The 21,168-nt window shown below is 40.4% G+C and overlaps 2 protein-coding genes across 4 annotated transcripts in view; one reads left to right on the forward strand and one right to left on the reverse strand.

Annotated features, from left to right (window-relative positions):
- The window catches only part of LOC105481834 (glycogen phosphorylase L), a 41,807-nt gene extending 33,808 nt beyond the window's left edge, over positions 1 to 7,999 (forward strand). Inside the window, exons 13-20 of the mRNA XM_011741599.3 lie at positions 131 to 232; positions 966 to 1,113; positions 1,233 to 1,291; positions 1,397 to 1,538; positions 3,133 to 3,340; positions 4,275 to 4,409; positions 4,900 to 4,966; positions 7,663 to 7,999. Coding sequence (XP_011739901.2) covers positions 131 to 232; positions 966 to 1,113; positions 1,233 to 1,291; positions 1,397 to 1,538; positions 3,133 to 3,340; positions 4,275 to 4,409; positions 4,900 to 4,966; positions 7,663 to 7,827 — 1,026 coding nt within the window. The 3' untranslated portion in view covers positions 7,828 to 7,999. The remainder of the gene's footprint in view (positions 1 to 130; positions 233 to 965; positions 1,114 to 1,232; positions 1,292 to 1,396; positions 1,539 to 3,132; positions 3,341 to 4,274; positions 4,410 to 4,899; positions 4,967 to 7,662) is intronic.
- Positions 8,000 to 8,247: 248 nt separating this feature from the next.
- LOC105481835 (abhydrolase domain containing 12B) overlaps positions 8,248 to 21,168 on the reverse strand; it is a 30,584-nt gene continuing 17,663 nt past the window's right edge. For all 3 annotated transcript variants that reach the window (XM_011741602.3, XM_011741601.3, XM_011741600.3), the window contains 5 exons: positions 19,723 to 19,802; positions 11,370 to 11,452; positions 9,757 to 9,835; positions 9,029 to 9,147; positions 8,248 to 8,878 (listed from right to left, as the gene is read on the reverse strand). In XM_011741602.3, coding sequence (XP_011739904.1) covers positions 8,851 to 8,878; positions 9,029 to 9,147; positions 9,757 to 9,835; positions 11,370 to 11,452; positions 19,723 to 19,802 — 389 coding nt within the window. In that variant the 3' untranslated portion in view covers positions 8,248 to 8,850. The remainder of the gene's footprint in view (positions 8,879 to 9,028; positions 9,148 to 9,756; positions 9,836 to 11,369; positions 11,453 to 19,722; positions 19,803 to 21,168) is intronic.

Genomic DNA, 21,168 nt, shown 5'->3' on the forward strand with positions numbered 1-21,168 from the left:
CTATCCCATGTTCTGTGTGATACGTGAACCACACTGTGGTAGGTGACGGAGAGAAATACTGACAGAAACTGCCCATGTGGACTTGATTACCATCCCCAAATTGAAGTCACCTTTTCCTTTGAATTGAAAGAAAATTGGAGAAGACTATGTGAAAGACCTGAGCCAGCTGACGAAGCTCCACAGCTTCCTGGGTGATGATATCTTCCTCCGGGAACTCGCCAAAGTGAAGCAGGTGAGCCTTCCAGGTGTGGGTCCCCTCCCAGGTGCTCACTTGGAGAGTTTATCCTGTAGTTTTTGTTTGTTGATTTTTTGAGACAGAGTCTCACTCTGTCGCCCAGGCTGGAGTGCAGTGGTACGACCTCGGCTCACTGCAACCTCCGCCTCCCGGGTTCAAGCCATTCTCCTGCCTCAGCCTCCTGAGCAGGTGGGATGACAGGCGCCCACCACCACGCCTGGCTAATTTTTGTATTTTTAGTAGAGACGGGGTTTCACTATGTTGGCTAGGCTGGTCTCGAACTCCTGACCTCAAATGATCCGCCCGTCTCGGCCTCTTAAAGTGCTGAGATTACAGCCATGAGCCACCATGTCCGGCCTATCCTGTAGTTTTTAAAAACAGACTACCCAGCCAGATGCAGTGGCTCATCCCTGTAACCCTAGCACTTGGGAGGCCAAAGAGGGTAAATCACCTGAGGTCAGGCGTTCAAGACCACTCTGGCCAACATGGTGAAACCCCATCTCTACTAAAAGTACAAAAATTAGCCAGGCAGTAGGGGCGTATACCTGTAATCCCTGACAGGATAGTCGCTTGAATGTGGGAGGTAGAGGCTGCGGTGATCTGAGATCATGCCACTGTACTCCAGCCTGGGCATAAGAGTGAGACTCCATCTCAAAAAAAAAAGAAACACCGGACGACCCAATGCTTCTAAACCAAAAGAGCTCTCTGGCACCATGCACTGTCTCAACAGGAGAATAAGCTGAAGTTTTCTCAGTTCCTGGAGAAGGAGTACAAAGTGAAGATCAACCCATCCTCCATGTTTGACGTCCAGGTGAAGAGGATACATGAGTACAAGCGACAGCTCTTGAACTGTCTGCACGTGATTACGATGTACAACCGTGAGTCAGTCCTGTAGCCAACAAGCCCTCTTGCAGGTGGAAGCAGCAGCCTCAGCGTAGGTCTCACTGCCCTGACCATCAGCTGTCTTCCATTCCATCCACTTCTCCATCTTTTTCAGGCATTAAGAAAGACCCTAAGAAGTTATTCGTGCCAAGGACAGTTATCATTGGTGGTAAAGTAAGTTCATTCTATTCAGTGGGGACTTGAGGGCTCTAATCTCTTGCCATTCTTCTACTTCATCATGGCTGCCTTCTGTCAACGCGTTTGACCTTCTTCCCCAAGGCTGCCCCAGGATATCACATGGCCAAAATGATCATAAAGCTGATCACTTCAGTGGCAGATGTGGTGAACAATGACCCCATGGTTGGAAGCAAGTTGAAAGTCATCTTCTTAGAGAACTACAGAGTATCTCTTGCTGAAAAAGGTACTACCCTCATTGCAAAACATGCAGGGACCAGGGCAAACTCTAGAGATTACATGGTATCAAAGATGGGGCAGCCAACCTCCAGGAACTAGTAACTTAGGATAAAAGGTGTCACTCTTGTGCAGAATAACGGCCTAAGGTAAGAGGTTTTAAAGTGACCCAAGTCACAATGAAATTGATGTCCTGGAGTCAATATCACAGGATTATACTTGCAAGTACATTTTCTTCCAAGCCAGCGAGAGCTAGGTGCTGGGGGAGGCAGCCCTGAGGTTTTCATGTCATTCAGAACCCACTCTATAAAATAGGGGAAAGGTCTTCAGTTCCCAGCCCCAGTTTTGCAAGAGAACACCAATTCCCCAGTCCTCAGATATTCCTTTGGTCACCCTGTGAGAAGAAGGGCTGTCACTTGCTCTTGTAGCAATAATGAGGGCAGACGTCAGGCTGCCAAAGCACAAGGCTTAGATGTGCCTCACATGGGCACTCCAGCATCAAGCATGATGCTCCCACATGGGGACAGCCAGATGGGCAAGAAGCCAGTGTCCCTTTCTCTTCCACTGGGACCTTTGGTTATTTGGGTCACAAGCTCACAGAGCACCATCCACATGCAAATGCCCAACTGTGTATTCACCCACTTCCCAAACTGAAAAGGTAGGAAGGGAGCTTTTTCTTTTCGTGGTGTTTTTAGGTCCTCTGATGTTACTGTTTAAGAACAGTCTGCGTGAAGAGAAAAGAGCCAGGTTCCTAGGGATGCAAAAGAAGATACATCTAATCCACAAATAAGCTCTCAGAGTAAAGCAGAAAAGTGGTCCTGACCTTTGTAGTCAAAGGAAGTGCTTCAGGCAGCTCAAATCAGTCTGAAAGGTCGGAGGCTTGATGTCTAGCCCCAGGCATACCTCAATTATGTGTGGCTTATTTCCCCGCAGTGAAAGTGGAAGGAAGGAAGTGAGAAGTAGAAGGAATGCAGACAATCCAATCTCCTCAAGTTGCCAAAGAGGAGTCCTGGAGAGACACTCTGAATCAAGAAAGAGACGTTCAGTCTGGGCAACATAGGGAGACCCCATACCTACAAAAAATTTTAAAAATTAGCTGGACATGGTGGCGCTTGCCTGTAGTTGCAACTACTCGGGAGGCTAGGGCAGGAAGATTGCTTGAGCCTAGGAGGTCAAGGCTGCAGTGAGCTATAATCACACCACTGCACTCCAGCCTGGGTGACAGAGTGAGACCCTGTACCAAAAAAAAAAGAAAGAAAAAAAGAAAAATTTCGATGTATTTTATAAAGTAGAAGAAATAAAACCATAACAAAAATTGGAAGGAATAAAAGAAGAGGAATGTAGTATCAATGTTTGTAGCAGTCAGTAGATACTCTTCAAAGTTTATAGCTTGAGAAAGAAATATCAACATATAAAATGGACAAAAGTGGTTGCCCGAGTCAAAGGGAAAGAGTGTGATCTGCCTTCTAGACCATTTGAATGTTTATCTTGATGTGCATGTATTACTTTAATTATCAAAACAGCCCAACTTAATAAATGCTTCAATACAATATAAGCGGATCTAGAGAGACAAAATTACTAATATTAACTTGCCTTTCTTGCAGTCATTCCAGCCACAGATCTGTCAGAGCAGATTTCCACTGCAGGCACCGAAGCCTCGGGGACAGGCAATATGAAGTTCATGCTAAATGGGGCCCTAACCATCGGGACCATGGATGGGGCCAACGTGGAAATGGCAGAGGAAGCCGGGGAAGAGAACCTGTTCATCTTTGGCATGAGGGTAGATGATGTGGCTGCTTTGGACAAGAAAGGGTGAGAGAATAGCTTCTCTTTGCTGGTCACCTCCCCCGGCCCAAGAAGGTATGTGACCTCAGAGGGCTTCCTGCCCACACAGGTATCCCATTGAGGTTGGATCACATACGAGGTGGCAGCAGAACATCTCCCACGATGAGGCAGGAGAGCCTCCTGGCCACAGATTCATATTATTAAACCCAGCAAGTAAAAGGACAGACACACGGAGGAGTTGCTATTTGTTATTGGCCATTGCAGAGCTGGCCTCAAAGAGCTATTCTTTCCTCCATATGTATGATTTTCACTTTGCTCAAAAGATGAACTAGTTTCTAGTTGGAAGGGTGACCTATAATTTAAATCACGATCTAGTGCTCCTTTAAGATATCAAAGAAATGGACTAAAATGTGATAGAGAATAGATATGGGTGTACGGAAGTACTTGGAAACATTTATTTTCATTTAATATCTGGATGGGTTTATTAACCTGAGTTCAAGCACAAAATAAAGAGTACTGCCCAAAGAATCAACATTTGGAGGATGTTGAATATAATTCCTGACCCTTGGAAGTCAGTTTCACTCAGTAGCAATAACTTTTGAGAATCTGTGGATCCGAAAAGCAACTGATCCACTTAATACAATGTTCATTTAGAGCCATAAAGTCTGCTTTGAAATGGACCTTGCTGTATTCTACCACATTAGACTCTTGCTCTTTGACTAGAGTTTTCATTATCTATTGTTCTTAGTGTCTTTGGTTATAAGGAATCAAATTTACAAAGAGAAAAACTTACAGATCTAGTTAAAAGTTATATATACTCATGGTGAAATCTATAATGACTTATTTGAATGCTAGTATTTCTGAATGCATTTTTTCACAGTGAATGCAGTGTCTAGTGTGTTGTTAATCATACACAATAACAGAGCCTTTTTCTTATCACCCACCCACCCCTACCCCACAGGTATGAGGCAAAAGAATATTATGAGGCACTTCCAGAGCTGAAGCTGGTCATCGATCAAATTGACAATGGCTTTTTTTCTCCCAAGCAGCCTGACCTCTTCAAAGATATCATCAACATGCTATTTTATCATGACAGGTGAGTTCCCATAAGAAGATGGTGCTATTTGGATCATGAAAGGGGGACAAGAAAATCTTAAGCCAACCAACACTAAAACCAACAAGAAAATCTTAAACCAATCTTAAACCAACTTAAACCCACTCATGTAGATTAGCATAGATTAGCATGATCTGCTCAGGTAATCTAGGCTTGGGAAAAAAGTTAGATATTCCCCACCAACGATGCCAGTAAGGTTTAAGAATAACACACACAAATCCGGTTCTGTTTTTCTCCTTCCACTGATATTCCCAACTTGCAAATGCATCCAAGTGATGACATTCTCACATGTGAGAAGAACCATAAGAAGGTTGAGGGCTGGTTAAAATTCTTACAAACAGAAATATGAATTTGGTAAACCAGCCATGGCTGATATCAAGCAAAAGATGATTTTACATGGAATCTTAGCGAATATCTGTTAATGAAGCTTTTGACTGTTTTTTTTTTTTCCTTTCCAATCACAATATAAAAGGTTTAAAGTCTTTGCAGACTATGAAGCCTATGTCAAGTGTCAAGATAAAGTGAGTCAGCTGTACATGGTGAGTAAATTGCCAAGATTTATAAAGAAAACCAATTTACTATGATTCATTAAAATGTGTGTTTTTAAATTAAATCTAAATAGCAGGTCCCCATTAAGCAATCAAACACAACAACAATAAAATAAAATATAATAAAACAACAACAACAACAACAAACCTTGACTTTTCCCAAGTTCAGGCCAAGGTTAAGATTTGACATTTCAGCAGCAGTTGTAATTTTTTTTTTTTTTTTTTTTTGAGACAGATCTCGCTCTGTCACCCAGACGGGAGTGCAGTGGCGTGATCTTGACTCACTGCAACCTTTACCTCTCAGCCTCCCAAGTAGCTGGGATTACAGGCACATGCCACCACACTCAGCTAATTTTTGTATTTTTAGTGGAGATGGGGTTTCACCTTGTTGGCTGGGCTGGTCTAGAACTCCTGACCTCAGGTGATTCACCCATCTCTGCCTCCCAAAGTGCTGGGATTACAGGCGTGAGCCACCATGCCCAGCCAGTTGTAAATTTTTTAATATCCAAGTTTTTTAAAAGTCACAAATAATTCAATATTTATTGAGCACCCACTCTGTAGCAGGCATGTTCTGGAAGCTAAGGAAATAAGTCCTCAGAGGGGCATTAGGCGTCTTTTTTATGCCAGGCACTGTGCTGGCACTGAGAACATAGCATGAGCAAAGTCGAGGTCTCTCCCTCCCTCCCCTCACTCAAGGAGCCTGTTTGAACATCGAGGTTCTTAACCAGAGGTACACATCAGAATCACCAAGGTAGCTTCATCATAGTACAGATGCCAGCCCCCGCCCTGAGAGATTCTTTCCCAGTAGTGGGTGGGGTCACCATCCATATTTGAAAAACCTGCCATGATGATTCTAAGGCTAAACCATGGTTTATTAAGGTAAGCACTGACCCCTATTCTTTGAAAGTTGTAAAATAAGTACCTCTTCTAGATTTCTCGTGGAGGGGGCTGCATCAACAAAATATAAATGAGTAGAAAGAGAAAGGGGTTCATATTTGAATTTTTAAAAAAAGAAAGGAGAAAAATAAGGAAGACAATACTATACTGAGGAAAGTAAAAAGGGATGGGTACAGCCATGTGAATAAGCCTCCATGCAAAGTTATATGCTTTATCAAACACCTCTCTAGCTATGTTTTGTAAATATGTAAAAAGGTTGATCATCTCTGATAGGAGAGACTTTTAGTGAATTTCAGATACCCCAGAGGAATGGATACAGGAGAGCGCTAGCTCTGTGCCAAGACTCCAGGGTGGGTTTCACTAACATTTCTTTCTATTCCTTTCCCAAGGCAGATAACAGGGTAGTTCCTACAGTCATCCTAAATGTCCCATTGGGGTTTTTAAAAGGATCATTCAAGGCCTGTGTTGCTTTATGGCCCTTATCTTTTAATAGAATAATGGCCAGTCCCCCAATGGCATATAGACCAGAATAAGTTCAAGTTAATGGCTACAAAAAAGCAGGGCAGTGCTAGAGCTAAACTCAGGGGTTCACTACCTGCCTCCTGTACATTGGAGAGAAAAGCCACATACAGGCCCCAACAATGCAAAGACACAGGGAAGAGAATGGCCACCTCAAAATAGAGCAATAAAACAGTGGAGGAAAGAAAAATGTGAACAAGGGCAAGGACAAATGTGAATGTCTCCTCTGTTAAAATTATGGCCCAAATCCAAAGGATGCTCATCTAGAAGCCCAGCATTTGATTCAGTCTTTCTTGTTCATTAGTACAAATTGCAGCTTTTTACTCTTAACAATTATTGTATTGTTGAGACTTAGTAAACATGACCCGTATGGCTGGGAAGTCTATTCATTATCCATTTAAATAGTTAAAGAAAATGAAGAGAGAAAGCTTTTATCCTCCTCTTATTATAGGAAGTTTCCAAACTCTGAATAAACAAATCTCAGATGCTGTTTTGCTGTACCTTAAGGAATGATGGTAGTTTTAGTATTTCTCATAAGCATCTATAATGCATTGATAACAATTTTGAATAATGTTCTGTTCACTTCCAATACACTTTTAGAGTTCTTTACAAAATTAAGAGGCTATAAAATAAATTCCTCCTTATAATATTCTTTTATATAAAATTTATGAGATGTTGATATATTTTTATAAGGATAAAGCCTCAATTGACCCTGTTTTGAAGCCCCAGTGGAGTGTTTGGGACTCATTGTAAGCCTACTAGGGTGCATACCTTCCGAAAGAACAAGAAAAGCTAAGTAGGTCAATAAAGCCTCTCATTGAATTGTTTGCCTGCATTGTAGCTAACATTTTAGAGTAGTGTTTTTCAAACTCTGTGAGCCACAGGGTAAGTCTCTTGACATGGCATTTAGCAAACAACGAATTCCTTCCCTATAGTTTAAAGGGAAGTATCTTCATTCATAAGAAAGCATGGGGAATACGGCTTACATGCCAAAACATTGTAACCATAGCAGGAATTGCCAACTAGGCAATGTACATCCACGGTTTCTCTTAGAGTGAAAAATACTTTTTTTTCACTCCTAAGAGAAAAATACTCTAAATATGAGAAAAGTGCATTCTATTCTACCTCTCAACAAGAATATTTATAATTTACTATAATTTATTCCTGTCATTTTTCCTCATGAAATGTGTTTAGATGTGCTTGGCTGATGTTTGTTATAAAGCTCGCTTGGCACTGGGACTCTGAGCTGTACATGCATATGTTGTTTACAGAATCCAAAGGCCTGGAACACGATGGTACTCAAAAATATAGCTGCCTCTGGGAAATTCTCCAGTGATCGAACAATTAAAGAATATGCCCAGAACATCTGGAACGTGGAACCTTCAGATCTAAAGATTTCACTATCCAATGAATCTAACAAAGTCAATGGAAATTGAATTCTAAAATGTCTCTAGAAAACATAGCTTCTTACTGAACTTGAACATTTTTACAACATTCACTGGTTTTTGTTTTGTTAGCTAATAATCTATAATAGTTGAGTATCTCTGGGAATGGGGAGGGAAATTATATGTAATAGAGTTTAAAAATAAAGTATCAATTTCCAAGGGATACGTGAGTGCCAAAACTTATTTTATAGCAAATCTAGTGATGCTTTGCTACTGCTAGGATTTACCCCAAAACTAGCCATAAAATTATAAAACTCCTTAGAACTTTCAAATACCATTTAAATGAACTAAACTAAAATACAAAAAACGTAACTACATAGAAGCAACTTTCTTACACTGCTATCTGAGTCCAAACCAAACACCAATGTCTTAGTCCCTGTGGGCTGCTACAACAAAATGGCATAAACTGGGTAGCTTATAAACAATAGAAATTTATTTCTCACAGTTCTGGGGGCTGGAAAATCCAAGAGCAAGGCACTGGCCAATTCAGTGTCTGATGAGGGCTACTTTATGGTTCACAGATGAAGCCTTCTCACTGTATCTTCAAACGGTAGGAGGAGTGAAGAGCTCTTTTGGTCATAATTTATAAGGGCACTAATCTCATTCATGAGAGCTCAGCCCCACCTCCTATTAACCATCACATTGGTGATTAGGTTTTAACATAATTTAGGGGACAAGCCCAGACATTCGGACCATTGCAACTACCTTATTCACAAATATCCATAGGATGTTTGATAACTACATATTTTTAGATAGGATCTAGATTTTACCAAATTTTGGTTCTCCACAGTGAGATTTCAGCATGTTTTACAAAGTAGATTATGATAAACTAAACAAGAACATTCCATACTGCCTAACATTCGTGATTTCTGTTGTTAAAATGGCAAGTGATTTGTAGAGAAGTCAATGTCTTCAGCTCATCCGACCAGCCCAGTACAATTTTACTTAAAACAATACGCATCACAGGTGGTGTTTGGACGAAGTCTTCATTGAAGATTTCCACTCCTCCCAGACTCATGACCACTGCTTGCTCAGGAAATCTCTGTAGAAAAAGGACCCAGATCAGCTCACACACTTTCCCTACCTAAATAAGCAAAATATTATACATTTTCGTGTTGTGGCCTAAGTAAGCCAGAGCAGCCCTAATTGCCTTGAAGGGCAACATACTCACATTTAGCAAAGCAACTCTTACCTCACGGTTATTAACAGTGTGGGGCTTTTACAAAGCAGGTTGTGTTGGAAGCCAGGAGGAAAGATAACCATCTTGACCCTCTCTTTGTTCCTGTATGCATTGTGTGCAATTTCATAGAGCTGCCAGGAACAGAAAGACAGAGACTCAAAAGCTTGCCATTCAAAGCTGTAGATTTTCTAGTCCAATTTTCCTAAAAGTGTACAGAAACAGCCAACTTGGGGAGTTTGTCCCATTAAGTCAGAGACGCAAGAACTCTCCGTATCCCCAGTTGGCTGTCTCTACAGCTAAAGATCTGAATGCTGCTCAGCTAATATAGACTACTGATAAAACCTCATCCTTCCCTGCTTGAACCCCACTGCAAAATGACAAGCAATTCCTATGGACCCACTCTAGTAGAAGTTTGTTTAAAAGGAAAAAGTCTGCATCTTCCATTTTAGAGCCATTGCAATAGACAACACGGAGGTTCCCATAGCAGCCTGGGATACCCTACACCTGCAGCTCCACACAACCCAGATGAGGAGCCAGGCTCTGCCACAAACACTCCTTCGAGCTAAGGAGCCAAGGACACTGATGCCCATTGTATAAACCTATGGAGGCTATTTAGTGGGGTAGAGAATCTCCTGTAATGTCAGAGACCCTCCTTTCAGCTCTAATCAAAATTTGGCTGAATGAAAAAAATGACGAAATAAGTATAGTATATTTCAGTCAGCATTGAGCTCTTAGTTTACCTTTTTCCCATATTCCAAAGGCACTGTCCTGTCATCCTCTCCATGTAAGATGAGAAGAGGAGAAGAAAGGAATTTAACACTAGGGACAAGTAGAAGAAAAGCATTCAGTTAAAGAATTATACATCGAGATTTTTCCTCTTCTAAGTTAAAGCTTTAGCAAAACACAAGGTCTGTCTAAATTACAAGAAATATCTTTCCTTCCTTCCAAAGAATAACAATATCATACATTTAAAATTTCACATAGTAGCTTTTTTTCTCCATGTAAGTTTCCCTCTCTCTCATTTACTCATGCAATTTAATTGGCTGTTTAATTAATTTACTTCTGCATGATTTTTAGAAATACTAAAAAAAAAACACTGAAAGATTGATTTTGTACAGTGTAAGAAGAACCTTATATTCTTCTTTACTCCATCTTATTTTGTAACATCTGAAATATTTTATTAAAAGACTAAAAAAGAAAACGAAACTCAAAACCTCAATAAAACAAAAATTATGACAGATTCAGAGACCTCTTTGTAGCAACTTGTTTACTTTTCTCCATAAATGTAGAGAATGGACACGCAGTTAACAGGTCTGATTAGCTTCCTGGTCAACCCCCTAGTTTGCTAATTCAAAAGGGCTATGGCATGAAGAATGTCTTGTCTCCCGCTCCAGCTACTTTCTCAAACAATGCTTCCCTGTCCCCCCAAAATCCTGATACCCATCCATCTCTGCCACAGTGACTCACTGACACCCCTGAGAATGTTGGATTTTCTCAAGTGTGTTGACATAGAAAAAAGTATTGACAACAACTGTCTATTTGGAACCTTTCTTAAATTCTCTAACTGTGACAGGCTAACTTGATAAATTCTAGTCATTGGATTTGCTGTCACGTTAGTAAGGTAGATGGTAGATGAGTTTTCGTTATATGGGGAAAAGGGCCTAGAAGTCAGAGATGCCTCAAGAAATGTTAGGCTAGATCCTAGAGGACCTTTAAAAGGTTTTGTTTTGTTTTGTTTTGTTTCATTTTGTTTTGTTTTGGGGGGGAGTTGTATGTTGGTTTGTTTACAGGATGTCACTCTGTCACACAGGCTGGAGTACAGTGGCACAATCACAGCTGACTGCAACCTCAACCTCCCAGGTTCAAGTGATCCTTCTGCTTCAGCCCCACATGTAGTTGGGATGACAGGCATGTGCCCCCACACCTGGCTAATTTTTAACTTTTTGGTAGAGATGGTGTCTCCCTATGTTGCCCAGGCTGGTTTCAAACTTCTGGGCTCAAGCTATCCTCTCACCTCAGCCTCCCAGAGTGCTGGAATTATAGGCATACGCTAATACTCTCAGCCCTTTAAAAGGGCTTGATAGGCCATAGATATACAACTTCCTGTATGAATTTAGAGATAGTACTGAATTGGTGAAATCATTGAACTAGACATGAGGAAAATAGCAAATACTAAAAATTCATAGATACTTTACCCAAATCTTAGTGCCCATCTAAGAAGCACAGAACAATATTCTAAGAATAAGAATGATATTCAGGATGTCTCATGTCACCATCCAGTAAGTCACATGATAGCTTCCCCTAGAATCCTTTAGATACAGTAATAATGCACATCTTTTCATCATTAACTTACTTTTCATCGTTAGGAAAGACTATTTTGTCTTTTCTCATGGCATCCATAAATGTACGTAAAAATCCTGGAACGTTCCGGTAAATCTATTTTTAAAAAAGAAAAAAAAATTAATATTTGCCCCATAGCTATGCCATTTGTTATATAGTCTTTCGCTATGAACCAGAGTAACACAGAGAGTAGTGACTCTCTAAATATGATAAACTTAACAAAAAACTTCTACGATTCAAAAAGTAATGCACGTCGGGAATTTGGAAAAAAAGAAAGGAACGTAGAAGAAACACATAATCCTGCCATCATAGATCATCATCGTCAACATTTTGTTTTCACTTCCTACAAATGGCATCACTAACTCTTACTTTTCTATATAGAAGCAGTGGTATGCAAAACCTAAAAATTGCTTCTACTGTGAACGTAACTGGTTTAGTTGGTGGACAGAATATTCTGATTAGTCAAAAATTCTGATGAAAATACACAATACATGGCAAATTGATTTGAGAGAATTTGAACACTATAAACTTTTAAATATGATTTAATTTGCCAATGCCTTAAAAGACATTCTAGGTTTTAACAATGACTGCAGGATTCCAGATACAACAACGCTTATTCTAGACATACTAAATTTGTTGTTTAATAGCAAAATCCAAGAAATAGAATACTAGCTAAAACCACTTTTACAATGTTTTGACTCACATAGTCAACATGTAAGTTAGTTTATATGCCCCAGAAACATCCATTTCATCTGGAAAGAAGGAGTAAAGGATAGAAACCCTGAGCAATATTGCACCTTTCTCACAAACTTTGAATCCTACCTCCAAAACTGTATCCCAAACCCATTCATTTCTCCCCATCCCCACTATCACTTAGCCTAAGCCACCCTTCATCTCTTGCTTATACTAAGCTGCAATCACCCTACCACAATCCAGTTCCCACAGGAAAGCTAGAATGACTATTTTAACGTGCAAATCAGATCATAGTCCTCTTTTGCTCAACACCCTCCAAAGGCAATTGGATTAAACCTGAACATATCACCTTGGCCTCCAAAGCCTTGCAGAATCCGGCAGCTGCCTGCCTCCCTCTCCAGCCTCATCTCCTATCACTAAGGCCCTTCCTGTCTACCTCCTGGCTTCTGCTTCTGGAACATGTCAGGCCTGATCCCACCTCAAGGCCCTTGTCTTTACTTTTACCCCAGCCTGAGATCTCTAGATTTTCCTATCAGCTGGCTTCATCTCAGGCAGGTCTCAGCTCAGATGCTATTTCTTTAGAGCTGTTTTCCATAACCAGCTATCAAACCTTGCCCCCACCACCCAGTCATTCTCCATCACATTATTTTGGTGCTGTCACAGCACTTCTCACTATTGGGTTTTTAAAAATGTATTTATCTTCTATCTATTTCTCCACCAACAATATGAACTTCATAGGCAAATGGACCACAACTCTCTTATTCCCTGTGGTATCCTCAGAAACTAGAAAAGTTCCTGGTACATAATAGATACTTGATAAATATTTGCTAAAGACAAAATGAGTCTATTATGCAAATATCCCTGGTGTACACTTTGTTATTATCTGTCATTTTCATGTTAGAATGATTGAACTTCAGGTATTATTTATTTTATTTATTTGTTTCTTTATTTTGAGACAGGGTCTCACTCTGCTGCCTAGACTGGAGTGGGTGCAGTGGCACAATCATGGCTCACTGCAGCCCTTGAACTCCTAGGTTCAAGCAATCCTCCCACCTCAGCCTCCATAGTAGCTGGGACTACAGGGATGTGCCACCACAGCTGACTAATTTTTTGTAGAGAAGGGGTTTTGCCATGTTGCCTAGACTAATCTTGAACTCCTGGGCTCAAAACCATCTTCTGGTCTTGACCATCCAAAGTGCTGGGATTACAGACATGAGCCACCATGCCTGGCCCAGATTTTAAATCTTTTTTTTTTTTTTTTTTTTTTTTTTAAGATAGAGTCTCACTCTGTCACCAAGGCTGGAGTGCAGTGGCGCAATCTTGGCTCCCTGCAACCTCTGCCTCCTGGGTTCAAGCAATTCTCCTGCCTCAGCCACCCAAGTAGCTGGGACTACGGGCATGCACCACCACGCCCAGGTAATTTTTATATTTTTAGTAGAGACGGTGTTTCTCCATATTGGCTAGGCTGGTCTCAAACTCCTGACCTCAAATGATCTGCCTGCCTCGGCCTCCCAAAGTGCTGGGATTACATTTGCAATAAATTTGCAAAGGGGAAAAATAAGCAAAGTATTATACATTTTCATGTTGTGCCTGAGAGAGGAGGGGTAGACTGGGTAGTAAATGGGACATGGCCAAGGGAAGGAAATACACACAGAATAGGGAGGTTGACCCCAATAAATACAAACTTCTGCTTCACAATTTTTTAAAAAGAAAAAGAAATTAAAACTTGCCCCATGGCTATAATGTCATTTGTTAATAGTCTCCTACTATGAACTGTAATAATTGAATAGAGACTTTCTAAATAGAATAAACTTACAATTTTTCTGATTTTAGGAAGTAATTCACGTCATTTTAGGGACTGTGGTAAGGAAATGGGTATAAAATAGGTGAGCCAGTACCACTAAACACAAATTTCTGCTTCATAGTTTTGACTTAGGCCTGCTATTCCCCAGAAATCTCCTTGGTGTTTTGTATAGTTTTGTTTTGTTCTTTTGAGACGGAGTTTCACTCTTGTTGCCCAGGCCAGAGTGCAATGGCACGATCTCGGCTTACCACAACCTTCACCTCCTGGGTTCAAGCGATTCTCCTGCCTCAGTCTCCCAAGTAGCTGGGATTACAGGCACCTGCCACCATGCCCAGCTAATTTTTGTATTTTTAGTACAGACACGGTCTCGCCATGTTGGCCAGGCTGGTCTTGAACTCCTGACCTCAGGTGATCCATCCGCCTCGACCTCCCAAAGTGCTGGGATTATAGGCATGAGCCACCGCGCCCGGCTGGAATCTCCTTGGTTCTGTGGGATTTGTCTGGCCTGAACTTTTTGGCCTGGTCTCACAGCAACTGAACTGCATTCAGGTGTGCTCTGGACTTCCTGACACTGCCTTTCCTTCTCTTTCTTCTCCCTCCTCTTCCATGCCAAGGGCAAGATTTCTTGTTTTGTTTTCTCTTTTGTCTTCTGGTACTCTCACCCCCTGAACTAAGAATCCCCTGAGGATAATTCAATAAGAGAAGTCCTTCAGCAATTCATCTTAAATTCTGAAAGAGTAGGAAGAAAGCAAACCCAGGTCAATCTACTCTCATTATTCCTCATTCCCTCCCACCCTGGAGTGCCCTTTGAGACTCACAGGTTATACCTTCCCCTCCAGCCTAGATCATGGCAATGGGCTCTCCTAATTGGTCTTCCTACCTTCCTCTCTCTTCTGTAATACCACCAGATAAACATCCTTAAATTACCAGTTATATTAAATCTTCTGTTACAAAGCTTTGGGCATGTCACACTATCTACTGAAAACAACAACTCCCAGCTAACCTGCAAGCCCATCCACATCTGGTCACAGTCTTTCATTCCAAACCCTGCTCACTTCCAGTCTAACTGCTTGTAATTAGAAGATGTAGGTTTGAGTCTCATTTCTTCTTCTTATAAGACGTGACAATTAGGCAAGCCTCTAAGTCTCCATTTGTCTCATCTCTAAGTGGAAGCAGTGATGACAAACTCACAGAGTTGCCGTGAGGATTTAAAAGAGTAACGAGTGTGAAAGGCTTGTGTGGAAGCCCTCTATTAACTCTCAGGCCGTTTATGACATAGAACTGCCCCATTCCTGCCAGGGGTCTGCGTTCACATGCACCTGTTCCTTGCGCTGTTTCCTAACTGCTTTCCCTCACCTTCAAGAAAGCAGCTTAGGTCCAATATGCTGTGAAGTCTTCACCGGCCACACCTGTGAGCAAAGCCTGTAATTCTCCCTATCTTGAATTCTCCCTGTCTTTTCCTGCCATACATAACACCTTAGCCTAATTTGTAACAGGAAGGGGACAGAAAGGAACAAGTATTTGTCTAGTGCTTACTAGCAGCTGGGAACTTCACATACATTATCTTCCTTAATTCAATCTTCACAACGACCCTGTGCAGTAGGCGTCGTCAACCCCTTAGTAAAAAAATGGGAAAACTTAGAGAGCGAGAAACAACTTACCAAGGTTATAAAGGGTATGTGGTATAAAGATTTGAACCCAAGTCTGAGTGGCTCCACAACCCATGCTCTTTTCCACAACATCATGCTGCCTTTCGATTCTGAGTAACAAAACTGATTCCAAAGAGACCCATAGAAATCCCTGCTGTTACTTTATACCTCCTATTTGTGTCCTGTCTACCCAACTAAACAGAAAGCCTCTTGAGGTTGAGAACACATGCCTTTTACTACATCTGTATGTCTCACTCCATTTACACCTTCTTATTCACTAATGATCAGTTACGGCATTCTACTGAGCATTAAAAAAAAAAAAAAAAGCTGACATCCACTGAGGGCTCACTCTCTGCCAGGCACAACTGTAGATGTGTTTCATATATTAATTCACTTAATTATCACAGCAATCTTGAATAGACTATAATTACCCCATTTTACAGATGAGGTAGTCAAAGCATTAAAAGTAAGTTTACACAGCTATTAAACAACAATCCTGGAAATCAAACCTGGCAAGTCTGACACTAGAGCCATCATTCTTTAAGACTGAAATACACAGGACTGTTATACTTCTAGACCTTAGAGTACCTATTAAACTTCTAGACCTTAGAGTACCTATTAAACTAAAGTTTATGACATTTTAAATTAAATCTCAAATTTGAAAGAATGGGGAAATTTACCTCTTCTAGTAATAGAAGAATTGTTACAGACTAAACCTTTCACCAAAGACAACTAGAAAAATTGGACAAAATATTTCTTTAAAACTCTTCTTGAAGGTGTCAGAGAGCTACCAAGGCAGTGAGACCTGGAAACATTTAGATCCTAGAGAGAAGGGGTGATCAGAGAGGTGAGCCTGATACCATATTTCTCTTTGAGACAGAGCTGCCAAGTCAAAGGAAAGCAAGAAACTAGAGGCAAAAGAACACAGAACAGATGACACAAAAAAGAACATAATAAGAAAGTATATTTGAACCTCAATATATAATGGTTACATAAAATATAAATAGACTAAATACTACAATTAATAAAGTTTATTATGTCAGAAATCAAAACCCTACTATATGGCACTTACAAGAGATATATATTAAATGCAAGAATTTAGAAAAGTTGAGATCAAGTAATAGAAAAACATATATCATGCAAACACTAATCAAAACAAAGATATACAAATATATCTCGACAAAGTTGACTTTAAGTCAAGAAGCAATATCGATCACAAAAAGAGTGAACATTTTATGATGAAAATGAGAATCCACCTGGAAGATATGAAAACTAAATCATAGGCTGGGCATGGTGGCTATTGCCTGTAATCCCAGCACTTTGGGAAGCTGAGGCAGGTGTATCACCTGAGTCAAGAGTTTAAGACTAGCCTGACCAACATGGTGAAATCCTGTCTCTACTAAAAATACAAAAAATTAACCAGGTGTGGTGGCACATGCCTGTAATCTCAGCTACTTGGGAGGCTGGGGCAGGAGAGTAGCTTGAACTCAGGAGGCAGAGGTTGCTGTGAGCTGAGATCACATCCCTGCACTCCAGTCTGGGCGACAAGAGTGAAACTCCATTTCAAAAAAAAAAACTAAACTAAATCATAATATTATTAGGCATATTTACCTAACGACATAACCTCAAAAAAACTAAAACAAAAATTGACAGTACTAAAATAGGAATAAACAATTCCACAATCAAGATGAGGTATTTTAATAATCCTCTTTGAGTAACTGAAAAAACAAGCAGTCCAAAAAATCAGTAACAATAGACAAAATTTGAACACGATTAATAATCCCAATTTAATTGACATACATAAAACACTGCATGAAAAACAGCAGAACACATTCTTTTCAAGCATATGGAAAATTTGCCAAAATTGACCGTACATTAGTACATAAAGCGAGTCTCAACAAATTTCAAAAGACTAAAATCATTCACAGAATATTCTTGGATCTTGAGATAATTAAGGTAAAAATCACTAAAAAAATAATCAAATACCCAAATGCATAGAAGTTATAAATCATACTTCTAAATAATCCATATAGTCAAGGAGGAAATCACAATAATATTATAAAGTATTTGGAACTTAATGATAATTAGAACACACTTCAAAATTTGGATGCAGCTGAAGTGTGGTTTAGGTGAAGTATGCCTTAGTGCATAAATTAGAAAAAAATAGTAAAAATAAATTATTAGATGGTATTAAGTACTATCTGAAGAAATTTTTAAATAATAACAAATTAAATCCAAAGAACATATGAGAAAGGGAATAATACAGGTAAAACCAGAAATTAAAAATATAGAAACCACATAACACAGAAGATGAACAAAGTCAAAGTTGGTTCTTTGAAAAGACTGACAAAATTAATAAACTTCTGCTGTGAGTGTTGCCTGCTTCTCCTTATTCTTAGATAACAGAAGCCATCACTCCTAAAAGGTTACGCCATCCTCCCGCCCCTCCTCCACTGCCTACCCTAGGGGATAGCAGAAACAGCAGGCCCTTCACCTCAAAGCTTAGCACCCCGCCTGAATCAGGCCAAAGCTAGACTTTGCTTGAGGTCACGTCCTTGTTCTGCTCTTCCCCTTTCCAGTGCTACTACCCTCATTCCCTTTGGGATTCTTTTCCTGAAGAACATTTCCTCAATAAATCAAACACACCAAATCTCTGTCTCAGGCTTTGCTTCTAGGAGAATATGACCTAAAACTGAAACTAAACAAAACCTAGATGAGAAATAAATGTAAAATTAAATAAATAAATAATAAATAAAATACAATACTCATGAATTTGAAGACTCAATATTAGAAGGATACCAAGTCCACCAAATTGATCTCAAGTCCCCCAAATAGATCCAATGCAATCCCAAAGTCCCAGCAAGTTTTCTGTAGAACATAAGTGTATTTCAAAATGTATACAGAAATGGAAAGGGTTGAGAATAGCCAAGACAATCTTGAATAAGAAGACCAAGCTGAGGAACTTATACAACCAGATATCAAGACATATTATAAGACTTTCTCTCTCTCTCTCTCCCCCTCTCTCATTTGCTAACATTTATATGGATGTACAACTATAAACAATTGAGCATTAGATATAGAATAAGATTATAAAGTTAGGGTAGTCTACAAAACAGATTTTTTTTTCTTTGAAACAAAGTCTCGCTCTGTCACCAGGCTGGAGTGTAGTGGTGTGATCTCAGCTCACTGCAGCCTCCACCTCCCAGGTTCAAGCGACTCTCCTGCCTCAGCCTCCTGAGTAGCTGGGACTACAGGTGTGTGCCACCATGCCCAGCTAATTTTTGTATTTTTAGCAGAGACAGGGTTTCACCATGTTGTCCAGGATGGTCTCAATCTCTTGACCTCATGATCTGCCCGCCTCGGCCTCCCAAAGTGCTGGGATTACAGGCGTGAGCCACCTCACCCAGCCAACAATAGATATTTTTAAACTGCATCTTGTGTCTTGTGGCCCAATTCTTTGTACTTTTTTTTTTTTTTTTTTTTTAAGATGGAGTCTCACTCTGTGGCCAGGCTGGAGTGCAATGGCATCATCTGGGCTCACTGCAACCTCCGCCTCCCGGGTTCAAGTGATTCTCCTGCCTCAGCCTCTCGAGCAGCTGGGACTACAGGCACACGCCACCATGCCCAGCTAATTCTTGTATTTTTAGTAGAGATAGGGTTTCACCATGTTGGCCAGGATGGTCTCGATCTCTTGACCTTGTGATCTGCCCGCCTCAGCCTCCCAAATTGCTGGGATTACAGGCGGGAGCCACCATGCCCAGCCTTTGTACTTATTTTCTTAGAAAGTTTGTTCTCTTTATCTGGGATACTGTGTAAAAGTATTTGGCAGCTTCCTTAAATTCTCTAGAAAGTTTCTTACGATAAAGTTATGAGAGATATATAAGTGACATTCATAGGGCTCAAAAATGATGCATGAAATGTTTGCTTTCACTTTTAAGAAGAAAATAAAAATAAAGAATAAACTTAAGGCAAGTCTATCTACTACAAAATTATAAAAGAGATATCGTTAGAAGAAAATAAAAGAAATATCAAACCCGAAAGCCATGGGTTCCCTTCTGTGGTAACTGGTTAATAAACTGTCTCAGATTAGAATGACTTAAAAACATATAAAACTACTTAAGAAAAGGAAGACTGTCAATAAACATAGACATGTAGAAATAGCCTACACTGTATCAAAATAGCCTGCTTTGATCCCTTGTAAAGATGAACCAGAGTCTCACCTTTAACAAAGGATAATTGATACTTGCAACCCACATGTTGGTAAATGGAGCTTCCAAGACAATAGCATCAACTGGGCATCCTTGAAAATTAAAGAAAGAAAGAAAGAAAGGAATCAGTACCTCCCCTATTCAAATACCATCTTTCCTAGATAAGGGGTCTTCAAGATCTTGTACATGAGCTACGTGCACCAAAATTATTTGTGAAGGTTATTAACAATGCAAATTCCTGGACCCCACCTCATATTTATGAGTCAGATTCTCCAGGATGAGGGCTGAGAATGTGCATTTTAACACGCTTCCACCCTCCCCTCCCCAACAGGTTTCTGTGCACATGATGATAATTGAAAACCACTACCTTCTTCTATGAACACAACCAGGTCATCGTGGCTTGCATAACTAATGAAAGAAAGGCCGGGCGCAGTGGCTAACGCTTGTAATTCCAGCACTTTGGGAGGCCGAGGCGAGCAGATCACGAGGTCAAGAGATTGAGACCATCCTGGACAACATGATGAAACCCCATCTCTACTAAAAATACAAAAATTAGTTGGACGTGGTGGCGCACACCTGTAGTCCCAGCTACTCAGGAGGCTGAGGCAGGAGAGTTGCTTGAACCCGGGAGGCGGAGGTTGCAGTGAGCCGAGATTGCGTCACTGCATTCTAGCCTGGCAACAGAGCAAGACTCCGTCAAAGGAAGAAAAAAAAAAAAGGAAGGAAGGAAGGAAGGAAGGAAGGAAGGAAGGAAGGAAGGAAGGAAGGAAGGAAGGAAGGAGGGAGGGAGGGAGGGAGGGAGGGAGGGAGGGAGGGAGGGAGGGAGGGAGGGAAAGAAAGAAAAGAAAGAAAGAGAAAAGAAAGAAAGAAAGAAAAGTACTACAGGAAGACAGTGTTCTGCAGTCCATTGCTAAGAATGTGCCAGAGGTTGACTGGGTTGTTTTGGTCAACACTGCCTCTGAGAACAATTAGAAAAGGTATGGTTGGTTAAGGTATGTATACATATATGTTTGAATGGATATTAGAGTTACTGATCAGTGAGAAACTACAGAACCAATACTAAAAGAGAGAAGTCCAGAGAGTTTCAGCTGCCTTTTCCCTCAACTCAGTTGAAAGTAATAATTGTGGCTGAGAGGATCAGAAACAAGACAAAACTTTCAGCATTCTCACAAAATCCAAACGACAGAAATTAGAGTTCAGGATCTGACAAGAAGGAGGACCTCAGTACATTTCTCAGGTTTTTGGTTATGATCTCAAAGAACTACACTCTAGGAGTAATGTGAACTAGAAATAGACCTGCCATCATAAAGATTGAAGACCAGCTTCAGATCAGCTCAATCTCTAATTAGATTGAGGTGATCTGTCCCTACCATAACTGCCTTTCAGGGGAAGAGTAAATTATATCTGGAAGAAGATAATATCACTTCAAGCCTCAAATCATTTCTACGATTTTCCATA

This window comes from Macaca nemestrina, chromosome 7 (genome assembly GCF_043159975.1).
Source record: "Macaca nemestrina isolate mMacNem1 chromosome 7, mMacNem.hap1, whole genome shotgun sequence".
In the NCBI taxonomy this organism is placed as follows: domain Eukaryota; kingdom Metazoa; phylum Chordata; class Mammalia; order Primates; family Cercopithecidae; genus Macaca; species Macaca nemestrina.